The sequence below is a fragment of the Capsella rubella genome, unplaced genomic scaffold, assembly GCF_000375325.1.
Source record: "Capsella rubella cultivar Monte Gargano unplaced genomic scaffold, Caprub1_0 scaffold_8, whole genome shotgun sequence".
NCBI lineage: Eukaryota > Viridiplantae > Streptophyta > Magnoliopsida > Brassicales > Brassicaceae > Capsella > Capsella rubella.
In genome coordinates this window covers 1525399-1537762 of record NW_006238916.1, presented here as the reverse complement: position 1 = coordinate 1537762, position 12364 = coordinate 1525399, and the positions used below count along the sequence as shown (strand labels likewise).

The 12364-nt window shown below is 33.2% G+C and overlaps 3 protein-coding genes and 1 long non-coding RNA gene across 6 annotated transcripts in view; 2 read left to right on the top strand and 2 right to left on the bottom strand.

The window, feature by feature from the left end:
• The window catches only part of LOC17874747 (alpha-barbatene synthase), a 9007-nt gene extending 7673 nt beyond the window's left edge, over nucleotides 1-1334 (top strand). For 2 of the 3 annotated variants that reach the window (XM_023777431.1, XM_006282342.2), the window contains exon 7: nucleotides 856-1334. In XM_023777431.1, the coding sequence (XP_023633199.1) occupies nucleotides 856-1149 (294 nt within the window). In that variant the 3' untranslated portion in view covers nucleotides 1150-1334. Of the gene's footprint in view, nucleotides 1-478; nucleotides 665-855 lie in introns of those variants that run through there. The other variant, XM_023777435.1, reaches the window with a different exon arrangement.
• Nucleotides 1335-1762: 428 nt separating this feature from the next.
• On the bottom strand, nucleotides 1763-2380 carry LOC17875721 (cytochrome P450 76C1). Its single transcript, XM_006281377.1, has one exon. The coding sequence runs from the start codon at nucleotides 2378-2380 to the stop codon at nucleotides 1763-1765; it is 618 nt and encodes a 205-aa protein (XP_006281439.1).
• Nucleotides 2381-4183: 1803 nt separating this feature from the next.
• Nucleotides 4184-5934, bottom strand: LOC17876832. The gene is made up of 3 exons (XR_002832516.1): nucleotides 5448-5934; nucleotides 4746-5023; nucleotides 4184-4397 (listed from the first exon to the last, which is right to left on the bottom strand). It is a non-coding gene; the product is annotated as an uncharacterized LOC17876832 (long non-coding RNA).
• A 2555-nt stretch (nucleotides 5935-8489) lies between these two features.
• LOC17875197 (alpha-barbatene synthase) lies at nucleotides 8490-11239 on the top strand. Its single transcript, XM_006281883.1, has 7 exons — nucleotides 8490-8594; nucleotides 8682-8964; nucleotides 9041-9422; nucleotides 9509-9730; nucleotides 9853-9991; nucleotides 10097-10345; nucleotides 10946-11239. The coding sequence occupies exons 1-7, from the start codon at nucleotides 8490-8492 to the stop codon at nucleotides 11237-11239; spliced, it is 1674 nt and encodes a 557-aa protein (XP_006281945.1).
• Nucleotides 11240-12364: the final 1125 nt, after the last annotated feature.

Here is a 12364-nt window from a genome sequence, read left to right as displayed (position 1 = left end):
AAAATTTAAGTTACTTTTAGGTTATGATAAAATATAAGGTGAGTAACAAATGCTCATAATTTTTTGTATGTGCTAATTTTGTATATTGTGTATGTGCTAAATTTGTATTACTTTGTTTAGATCTCATTCAGTTTTATATTTTCCAAATATACTTTCGTTTATTTTTAATGTTTACAATGTACACAAAATATGTTTTATACTAATTTTGCGATCGCGTTCAATTTTGTTTGTGAGTTAATTATTTTGTAATACACATAATGAATATAAACATATTATTTTGTTTTAAAATTATTTTTAAAACATATATTAACACTTATACACATATATAACTAAATATAATTTTTAATTAATATTTCATGTATAACCCACGCATCGCGTGGGCAACTTTCTATTAATACATATGTTGGTGTTATCCAATTAGCCTTAGCTTCTCCCTTTGGGTTGGCCTCGTCACTTTGGTTTTTTTTTTTTGTTTCAGGTTTGATTCAATTCATTTGGCGCTGTCATCTTTTATAACAAAGCCTCATCCAATAGTAAAATTCGTAGAGACAAAATGTGTTTTTTTTTTTTAATAACAAAGAGATTATGAGTGTAGCTTTGTACATCCTTTTAAATCCGAGACCAGAGCATCTCATATGGTCTCGTCCCATGAGGCATTCAAATATTTAGTTTTTTGTCTGAAATTTTTACCAGTTGAACTATTAATTCTTAGTGATAGAATGTGTTTTTAATGATAATGAATTATGTCTTCCACGAATATAACGATAATGCTATACTGATAGATTTTGTTTTACTCAATTTCAAACTTCTCTTTGCATAGTTATTTTTTGTTGAAAGTTTGGTATATGTCATCAGGAGGATATGGAAAAAGGTTACACTGCAAATGCACTGAACTATTACATGAACGAACACGGAGTTACAAAAGAGCAAGCCGTTAGAGAACTTGAAATGATAAATGGAGATATGAACAAGATTTTTAACGAAGAGTGCTTGAAGATGACCACCATGCCACACCGAATTCCTATGCAATATTTCAACTATGCAAGCTCATTGGATGTTCTCTATACGGCCGATGATGTCTACAACAACCGTGAAGGAAAACTCAAGGAATATATGAGCCTTATGCTCGTAGATCCCATACTCCTCTAGAGACTTGGGATGCATAAATTGTTTGTTACTTTTCGTTTTTTATATCAGCTATATGCATTTGTGTGCTGTGTGATTTGCGGTTTTATTTGATTTTCAGGGTTGTGTGTTTGATTATACTTTTTTACTACAATAAAATGTTGATGTGTTTGTTTTTTCATATATGACACTCTTTCTGTTTGGTCTTAGTAGTTGATGTTTTACTATGTCGATGTCTATTTAATTAATTATTCAAACATAGCAGAGTCTGTTCTTATCGACTATTTACTTAATTATTCAAACATAAATGAGAGTCTTTTCTTATGATAAATCATATTATAAGGAGAAAACAAACAAAAAGGGATAAGTATTATATACAAATTTTCTTTTGATAAATCAAGATTAGTCTCCAACCACCACAATTTAGTATTACGTACCATTACAAAAATAAAATTACATATTGACCGAACGGGTTATGACTTATGAGTCTTTTCCCAATTTACGTGACATAGGATATTAAAGGGATAAGTATATGGAGATTTTATTCACGTGATAGTACTGCTTTTATTAGATTATAAAACACATAGAATATATCCCCAAGGCCGCAGAAGAACATTCAATTCTCCTTTGCGTTGAACTATAGATAAAGATTTGGATCCGACAACCTTAGCACGGGCGTGGCAACAAGTGGATTTTTCAGCTTCAACACGATCCCAAACGTTTCCTCGACCCCAACTCTTTCTGCTTGGGGAATTACCCAATCAAAAGAATGCAAGAATGTAGCGATATTGTAAAGAACAACCCTCTGGGCCATAGCCATTCCAGGACAAATCCTACGACCAGACCCAAACGGTAGATAACTAAACCCATTTCCATTGAAGTCACAAGACTTATCAAGAAACCTGTCAGGGTCAAACTTGAGTGGATCCTCCCAAACATTTGGATTCCTATGGATCGCCCACGCATTTATGAAAATCTTTGAATCTTTAGGTATGGTAAAACCGCCCACCACAGTGGTTTGTGAAGGGCGGTGAGCAAGAAGGAGTGGAGCAATCGTGTGCAGCCTTAGAGTTTCTTTCATAATGGCGAGAATGTATGGAAGTTTAGAGATGTGATATTCCTCCACTACTTTGTCTTTCCCCACAACTTTTTCAAGCTCTTGTTGAGCTCTCTTCATGATATCCGGGTTGTGTAATAGCTCGGCCATCGCGAATTCTATGACGTGTAATGATGTGTCTGTCCCACCGAGCACCATGTCCTACAAAAAACAAGCCAGCTTTAACAAATGTAGGAAATTTTACTAGGGACACATTTAAAAAAATAAGCCAGCGTTACTAGGGACATATTTTACATAACTTACCATGAGCAATGCGTATAAGATTTATATTGTATATTATTTTGACTTAATATATTTATTTAAAAGAGAGTAAAACTACAAAAATTGACGACTAAAAAATAATTGCACAAAACCCTACTTTTATCATATATTTTAAATGTTAACTGATATAAAATTTCTTCTAATATATGATGTTTCACGAATATACAACGTACACCTTTCGTTACAATTATGAGAGTTAATAAAAAGGTATGAGAGCAAATGGACTGGAGTTCTCGTATGAGATAGAGGTGAGAATGCCAAATAACACTTGTCACTTTAGTAATGGTCCAAGTCCAACTATCATTCAAATTAAAATAAAATTGTGTAATTGAAAATATCAATTTTTCTTTTCTAGCAATGGTCGAAACCGTATCTTACCGATAAAGAAGTGTTATAAAGCAAATCAATGCAACTTGAATCCAGAATTAGAAGTTTCCCACAGACAAACACACATGCATGTTTGTATAGTCCACGTCAAATGGTTCTCTTGAGTGTTCTTTATTTCCACTCATTTGAAAATCTAGGACAACTCAGAGATTAATATAGCTACCTAACATCTACTAAGGACTAAGGACCATCGATGGTGTAAGACTTCTTAACCTACACGGAAAATATGATGTAACTATACAAGAGCCTAGGCTTTCAAGATGCTGTGCCAAATTTGGTAGATTACAGTGACGGACTCTTCACAAAAAACAAAAAAAAAGTTTTAATAATTGGGGCTAGGACCATCACTGGAGCTTCGCTTTGTAATTAATTATTACGCTTAAAAGAAAAATGATTAGGAAATTAGACAAGATAGGCTTAAAGCTGTTTCTCTCAAATGGTATAATGCATTACCTAACATGGACTCTTCACAAAATATCTATTTTCTCTATTTCATTAAACACATCACTTTGGTTACAGCAAAGGAGAACTCATGAGAAGAGCCATGTTAAAGAGTGATTCAGAATCCTGGCAATAGAGTTTGATCCAAGAGCTTAATCAATCGTTAGCGTTTTAATCTAATTTTACATTCTATATATATTTTTTCTGGCAAATCAAAACTCTAGGGTTTTTTTTAAGAGTTCTATCTTAGTATTTAAACAACTACGGTCATAACTTAGAGAAAAAAATTTCTTATTGTTATCAATAAAAGTTAAAGAGTTCAATTTCTTATATGGTAGATTCCATATCTTTTTCGCGTAGATTTCAGAGTTTTATTTTTCGAGTTTGTCGTTTGAGAAGTCGATTCACTACAAGAAAAACAGTAATTTCCTACAGCCAATTGCGTGAAAAAATGGTAGGAAACAGCTGTTTCTTACGATATTCCTACGAAAAGAATGGTAGGAAATCGCCCGTAGGAAATCGTAAATGGTAAGATATTGGTAGGAAATTTCCTACCAAAAATGCGCCAAAGGAAATTTCATAGGTTATTTCGTAGGAACGGAGAAGGGCATTATTGACCATATTCCTTCAAAAAAAATCGTAGGAAACAGGTTTCTTCTAATTTCCTACCAAATATTTTCCTTCAAGTTTCCTACAAATGATTAATTCTTTCTATTTTCCTACCAAAATTTTCATTCTAGTTTCCTTCGAAGTGTTACATTCGGTTTTCCTACCAATATGAATAATTTATTAATTAAGTAATATACATTTTAAATTGATTTTAATATTTCAAATTTTCAAAAAAAATGCAAATTATGAAAACACAAAATTTATTAATCCAAATAAATAAATATATTATTTATAAGATCAAATTATTTGTTACAAAGCTAAACATAAATTAAGTTGACAATCTCGATATACGATTCTTCGGACTCGGGACGTTCTACATGTGATCGACGCCCTTCACTAGTTGTAGACTTCTAGGCACTTGGTTAGGCTGAGAGTTTTGTCCCAACTCTCCTGAGTCCTGTTAGTCAAACCCACCAAATAATCGGTTAAAAGATGGCTCAAGGTTTAGTTTAATAAAACCTCCAAATAAGTTAGGCAAAAAAAAAAAGATCAAGATCATAGGAACTAATCAAAACTCATGTTAATTAAGATGTGGATGCCATGTTCATCATGTAACAAGAAGAACAACGGATACAATTGTGAATAGAATAACTAAACTAATGCCACTAATAACTTTTTATTTACTCTAACTTCCCAAGTATACGAACCTAGAAAGTAAAAGACTTAGAGCTCACATAACATTGATTTCGTTCCAACACACACAAAAATATGAAAAATTAGCATTATTGAATCAGAAACTACTTACCGTAAGTCAAGCTCTTACATCCGAGATACTGCTCTTTAATGGTGTCAAGTTCCTTCTCCCCCTCTCTCTCAACTATTTTTTCAACCCTAGCCTCTACGCTCCAAAATCTTCTGAAGTATCTCTGAAATTCTCCATCGTGGGTCTGCTAGCTACATCATTAGCTAGGGAAGTTTTCAGTCCTTCATTTTTCTATGAAAGCCTCTCAACTAGAAACCTAACCAACCTATACGAGTCATCTTCAAATGGATGCAGAAACTGCCGCAAGCAACACATACAATCTGTTTCAGCATGATGTCACACATATAAGAAAAGCAACACGATCCAGAATGACAAGTTTCTAACGAAGACCAAAGGACTATCACAACTCTCAGGAACCCATCTCACTTGCTCTCACGGCACCTCCACTCTCTCATGACATTGCAGAATCAGAAATACAAAGAACAAAACACTATTGATACTTCATATTTGATAGACGAAATGGGAGCTATAACACCCACATCTAATCTATAAATTCCACTGTAAAAGCATGTCCCTTTCAGAGACATTAAATCCCTAAAGTTAATTCCTTTAATCAAAGACGACTCTCCCTTATCAACCCAACAAACAAATTCATCATTTTGTGATTACTAACATACAAATTGGAACCAGCGACGCGCACAGATTCATTAAAAGTCTTAGATTTTCGTTGTGATAAATGTATACCTTGTAATAACTCATGTCGTTGATGTAGCCTAGATTCTTCACAGGATGAGCGATATCGGTGCAGATCCTAAACCTATCGGGGAGAGAATCAGGAGCTCATCGCAAAACGACGCCGAGGATGGGTCAATGAGATTAAGCAACTGAGCACAGATCGATACCAACGCCTCCGAGGAAAATTCACCGATGGAAGAGAAATCTCCGGGAATGAAAACCCCAGATTCAATCAGCGTTGACATCAGTATATCTCGCGATTCCTCCATAACTCCCACCTTCTCTGCTCTTCTCTTGAAAAGACCAAACTATGGAACTAGCATAAGTAATCTCACTCTGTTTCTCTAAAACTGAGAAGCCAAGCTCTCTCCAAACTCTGTAAATCTCAGAGGCTTTTCCCATCCCTAAAACTCTTGCTTCTTATCTTTATTTCTCCGACCCGGTTCATGAACTCTTCACGACATCGTACAGAGAGTCTAGATATCGAAGTTCTTGGATATAGATGGTGTTTGTGCGGCTTGTGAGTGATGGAAAGAGGATAAATATTAGATCTAGGTTAAATTTGGTAGGAATTATATAAGTTAATAATATTTTGTAGGAAAATGGTAGATATCTATATATTTTAAGAAAAATAATAGAAATATAATTTTTGTTGTTTAAAATGCATAATTAAATATAAGTATAACACTAAAAATATTTAATTTACTTTAAGAATTTAAATAAAAATACTCATTGAAGCATAATAAAAATACTCATTGAGGCATAATAAAAATAATTTACTTTAAAGAACAAAATATATATTGTTCTTTCATATAATACTAACCTACTAATTTCCTACAAACTGGTTCCTTCAAACTTCCTACCAAATGATTTCCTTCGATGTATCTACCGATATCCTACGATATTTTCTTCCACCTTCCTATTGAAGGTAATTCGTAGGAAAATTTCCTACCAAATTCTCTCCGCATCTATTCCTTCCACTTTCCTTTTTGTTTCTTTCACAGTTTCCTACAAAAATATTATTTAAAAGAAATTGGTAGTAAATATTCCTTCCACTTTCTGACACATTTTCTCGAAGGTAAATGATCTTCCTTTTTCCTACCACATTCCTTTTTCGTAATAAATGCGAAGTTTTTCCGTAGGAAATTTTTCCTACCATTTATTTTGTAAGAATTTTGGTAGGATATTAACATGTTTTCTTGTAGTGATTTCAACGTAGCTTTAGTGTTTGTTTTGCCTAAATTTTCCGAGTGTGTCAGATTCATTGGCCATAGCCCATAGGTAGTAAATTACTCATATGATTTTAATGAAAATGATGGAGAATAAAAAAAAATTCAACTTCATTGCTATTTTATATGTACTTCTTTTACCATATTTTACTTTTTCTCAAAAAAATTGTGTGATAGCGGAAACAAATCATTCCTTCAGACTAATTTAGTAAGGAAAAAGATGAAGAAACTAGAATATAGCTAGGTTTATATATAAAAAGAAGTATATTAATTACCTATCATTTAGTATGTCACGAAACTTTTCACAAATATATATTTTTAGCATTAGGCTTTTGATGTTTTTTTGGAGGTGGAATAATGTGATGTGCTAAGGCACAGAGCTAGGTGATGATCAATATGCTGATTTCGCTTGGACAGCACAAAACCAACGTTTCTCAATTTATTTGTATTAATTATTTTTTTTATAAAAAGAAAAAACACAACTTTATTTAGGCTCTAACACAACCTATTTTACCGAATAGGATTGAACCTGGCCGAAGAAAAACTTAAGCCTGACCTCAACTCTATCTAGCACCAACCAACACCTGTGCAGATCTACAGGGCTAAACAATTTTCTGTTCTTTTAGCTTCAAAGTTTATCTACAGAAAACTGGGAACACACTTTCTAAGCTTTATTCTTTTAGCTTCAAAGTTTAAAAAGGTATATGACTATCCTAGACTGCTCAAAGTGTCTCTAGACTTCATAGAATATATATGCAAGACTCAAGAAACCCTAGCTTACTCGCCAAGCCTTTCCCTTTCTTTTTGTTGTTGTACATAATATTTTATAAATTTCTACGTATAATCTTTTAGAATCTTGCCAAGTCAGTAACCTTCTCGTCTTTTCATCACATCCACGTTAGCTTCACTTTTATGAAAGCAACTTAGGCGTTTGATGTGATCTGATGCAGTTTCTTGATTTTAACTGTAAATTATTCTTGAATTTGTATTTTCATAATGCACGAGCTTAATCATTAGGGTTTTGAAAAGAAATAATTTGGTCAAAGGATTTTGATTAATTTAGTTTTACATTAGAGTTTTGTTTTTTAATTCATGTCATCTTTTATATCAAAGATTCAAAATCATCTTCTTCATTTTTTTTGAGTTTGGTAACTGATGACATCTTCTGTGCCAAACTCATCTTCATCTCCATATGTATGTTTCACTCCATGTTATATTTCCACTTGAGTTCAGGACAACACATGCGCAAATCTTAATATTGGTTCATATTTATTTTTAAATATAAAATTTAATTTGCATAACTAAACTAAATATTAAAATAATCATAATTTTTTTATTGAGAGTTTCATATGGTTGGAAATGCTCTTAGGCTTCGAATGGTAACAAAAATACATAGATATATATATGTATATGCAGATATTTTGATACTGTTACAACACTGTTGCGGCGCGATTTTGTAGTGCGGTATGGTTACCATTCGGAGTCTTAATATTAAGAAACCACAACTCTAAACGGAATAATCCACTGCTTGAGTATTTGCCATTGCGCATGCGAGAAGAAGAAACTAATCATTGATAACAATACTTAATCATGAAAGCAAAATATTTGAATCTAAACGTAGTTAACACAAACATGTGTTAGATTATTTGAGTAATAAGTAATAACCGTTGCATATGTGAGCATCATTATATATATGTCTATACCTTCTTCCAAGACATCCACCACATTTGACATCTCTCTCTCTCTCTCTCTCTCTCTCTCTCTCTCTCTCTCTCTCTCTCTCTCTCTCTCTCTCTCTCTCTCTCTCTCTCTCTCTCTCTCTATGGAAGCAATAAGAAATCTTGATCAGAAAAACTTCTTTAGTTTTACGGAATTGCCACCCTCTCAATGGGGTGATTACTTCCTCCGTGTTTCGATTACTGATTTAGTGAGTCCATTTATTTTATATATTTTCTGATCTGATGTCTTTATATATATGAAAAGAAAGATTTTTGACTTCATGTTGAACTTCCAGGATTTTGATGTCCTTGAAAGAGAGATTGAACTATTAAAACCTAAAGTAAGAGAGAACATATTCATCTTGTCATCCAGTGACAAAGACGCAACCAAAAGGAAAATTCTTTCAATTCATTTTCTGGAGAGTCTTGGTCTCTCATATCATTTTGACAAGGAGATTGAAGATAGCCTGAAACATGCTTTCGAGAATATAGAAGACTTGATAGCTGATGAAAATGATTTGTACATAATCTCAATCATGTTTCGGGTTTTCAGAACATATGGTCATAATATGTTGTCTGGTAAGTAATCTTTTAGAGTTCCAATATGTTTCTTTTTTTTTCCAATCAATATATTGAAGAAAAATGTTTCATGTAGATGTTTTCAATAGATTCAAAGGTAGTGACGGTAAATTCAAGGAAACTTTAATACAAGACGTCAAGGGTATGCTAAGCCTCTACGAGGCAGTGCACTTTGGGACAACGACAGATCATATATTTGATGAAGCATCTAGCTTCACATTGAACAACTTGGAGCCACTGGCTACAGGTCGCAGATCGTGCCCACCACATATATCAAAGCTTATTCGAAATGCTCTTCACATACCTCAGCACCGGAACATCCAAGCTCTGGTTGCAAGGGAGTATATCTCGTTCTATGAACACGAAGAGGACCATGACGATACACTGCTCAAGCTAGCCAAGCTCAATTTCAAGTTCTTGCAGCTTCATTACTTCCAAGAATTAAAAACCATCACAATGTATATGTGAATGACCTAGTTTTCTTCTATGATAGCTAGGGTTCTTTCTAACTGCATTGTTCTAATTATTTTTCATGTTTTGGTAGGTGGTGGAGAGAATTAGATCACACATTAAACTTTCCACTTAGCTTCAGAGAAAGAACTGTAGAGGCTTGGTTTTCAGCATTGACGATGTACTTCGAGCCACAATTTTCAGTTGGGAGAACTTTGTCGGCTAAGTTGTACTTAGTACTCACATTTCTAGACGACGCTTGCGATATTTATGGTTCAGTTCCTGAAGTAGAAAGCCTGGTCAATTGTCTGGAAAGGTACTTAATTAGCTATGTCTATCTATATACATTGCAAAGATTCATCGGCTAAATCTTAAAACCGATTAATTATGAGTGTAGTAGGGATCCTGATACCCCAATGTTGTGTGATATAAGAACAGATGGGATCCTGATTATATGGAAAATCTTCAAGATCACATGAAGACTGCCTTCAAAATTGTGATGTATGTTTTTAAAGAGCATGAAGAAATATTGAGGTCACAAGGAAGATTATTTGCGTTGGAGAAAATGATAGAAGAGGTGATTATTTTACAAAACTTTTTTATCATTCATGACCATAAAAACCCGGATTCATTGATTGCATGGTAATAAGTTGTAGCTTGTATATTTTTTCCCTAAGTATAGTTCAAGATAGTTGCGAGGAAAAACCTCGAACTTCTCAAATGGTCACGGGGAGGTCATGATCCTAGCTTTGATGAGTATATAGAGTCTGGTGGCGCCGAGGTTGCTACATATGCAACTATAGCATCTTCAATTTTGGGACTTGGAGAGATTGGTAGCAAGGAAGCTTTTGAGTGGCTTATATCTAGACCAAAGCTCGTTCGAACTTTAGGTGCACAGACCCGTCTCTTGGATGACATAGCCGACTATGAGGTACGTACTAGCTTTCGGGACTTTCCGTGTTCGTTAATTTTACTATACTAACTAGACTAATGAAATTTCAACCAATATGGCATATAATACTTATAAATTCTAACCAACACATTTTTTCTAACGATTTAATTAGTAAGTTTTGTTTTAAATTGTATTTCAACTTCACAGATTATATCAAAAGTATACCGTAAATATTATTAAAATAATTAAAAATTAACCAAACATAACTAGAAAAACAAATGTTTTTGGATAACCAATATAATTAAAAATATATATATATATGTGCTGTAATTTCAGGAAAAAAAATCATTTCATGACCAGTTTATAAAATAAAACATAAAAAAAAATTCTATAAATTCCAAAAAAATTAATAATCGAGAATTCATCCTTATAAGCTCATTTTTAAAATTTTGTATTGTGTGTTCACTTATATTACATGCGTTAGGATTTACCTAAAAATTTGTAGATACCCATGCATATGTGTCTTTACTGATAATGAATTATGTCTTCGACAACACTAGTTAATATATGTTGTAATTTAATACGAACTTCTTTTCACATAATTTGTTTGTTTTGAAAGTTTTGGTATACAATCTTCAGGATGATATGGAAAAAGGTTATATTGCAAATGCACTCAACTATTACATGAAAGAACATGGACTTACAAAAGACGAAGCCAGTAGAGAACTTGAAAAGATGAATGAAGATATGAACAAGATTATAAACGAGGAGTGCTTGCAACTAACCACAATGCCACGCCGAGTTCTTATGCAATACGTCAATTTTAGACGCTTATTGGATGTCCTCTATACCAATGATGATGTCTACAACCACCGTGAAGGAAAGCTGAAGGAATATATAAGCCTTTTACTCGTAGATCCCATTCTTCTTTAGAGACTTGGGATGGATACAATGACGACGTTGAGACCAAGCAAGCCAAGCATGTGCTTGCGAACTTTGCTTCTGGCCCATTTATGCCTTGTGCCTGCTCCAGATGCATAAAATGTTTGTTATTTTAGATTTCAATATCGATATGCAATTGTGTTGTGTGATTTACGTACGGTTCTATTTTATATTCAGTGTTGTTTGTTTGATCACATTTTCTTACTACGATAAATGTTCGATTTTCAAATTCACGACTCTCTATTTTTTCTCTTTCTTATATTGATTTACTTATTCAATCTTAATATGTGTTTTCTTATAATAAATCAAATAGCAAGAAAACAGAGAGTCTCCGGCCACGACAATTTACGTACAATTAGTATATAAAAAATTAATATGTATTAAGATATACTTCAATATATTCACCAAGATATGTTTCAATCTAAAATAGACAAGTTGTATGTGTATAAATACTAGTATTAAGTCTTAACATATGAAATAAACACAACTTTACATTTTTATTCATTTAACTTCATGGTATCATAGTCAGGTTATACACATACAAATTGCTTATTCTAGATAGAAACATATATTTTTGAATATATCAGGGCCGGCCCAAGCCACAAGCTGGTGAAGTATGTGCTTGCGGCGCTGTTATAATTATTAATATTTAGGCCCTCATTTTATCAAGTCTCTTTTAACTCTACTGGTTAAGTATTAATAAAAAGTGTTATAGGTAGTGGGTTCGATGCAAAAGTGTATGAATATATTGAAGTATATCCTAATAATATGAGTTTATGAAACCCATGTACATTATTTTGAGAATCTCTTGGCCCCGAGCCAAAGTTGAAAATGAGACTGATCGAGCCAACCTTGAAAACAGAGACTCCTACCACCACAATTTACGTACAATTACTTACTTATAAGAAAATCAAACAAAATTAAAATTACATAACTGAACATGAGGGTTTTCCAATTTAGGTGACATTGCATATGTGAAAGAAACCCATCCCATTTTTTTTAAACATGCAAACCGGATTAACCCAATTAATTCGAACCAGCTAAACCGACATAATAATTTAAATCAATTAAACCAAACAATATTAATCAGCGGAAGACTTAGCCAAAAAAATCCAA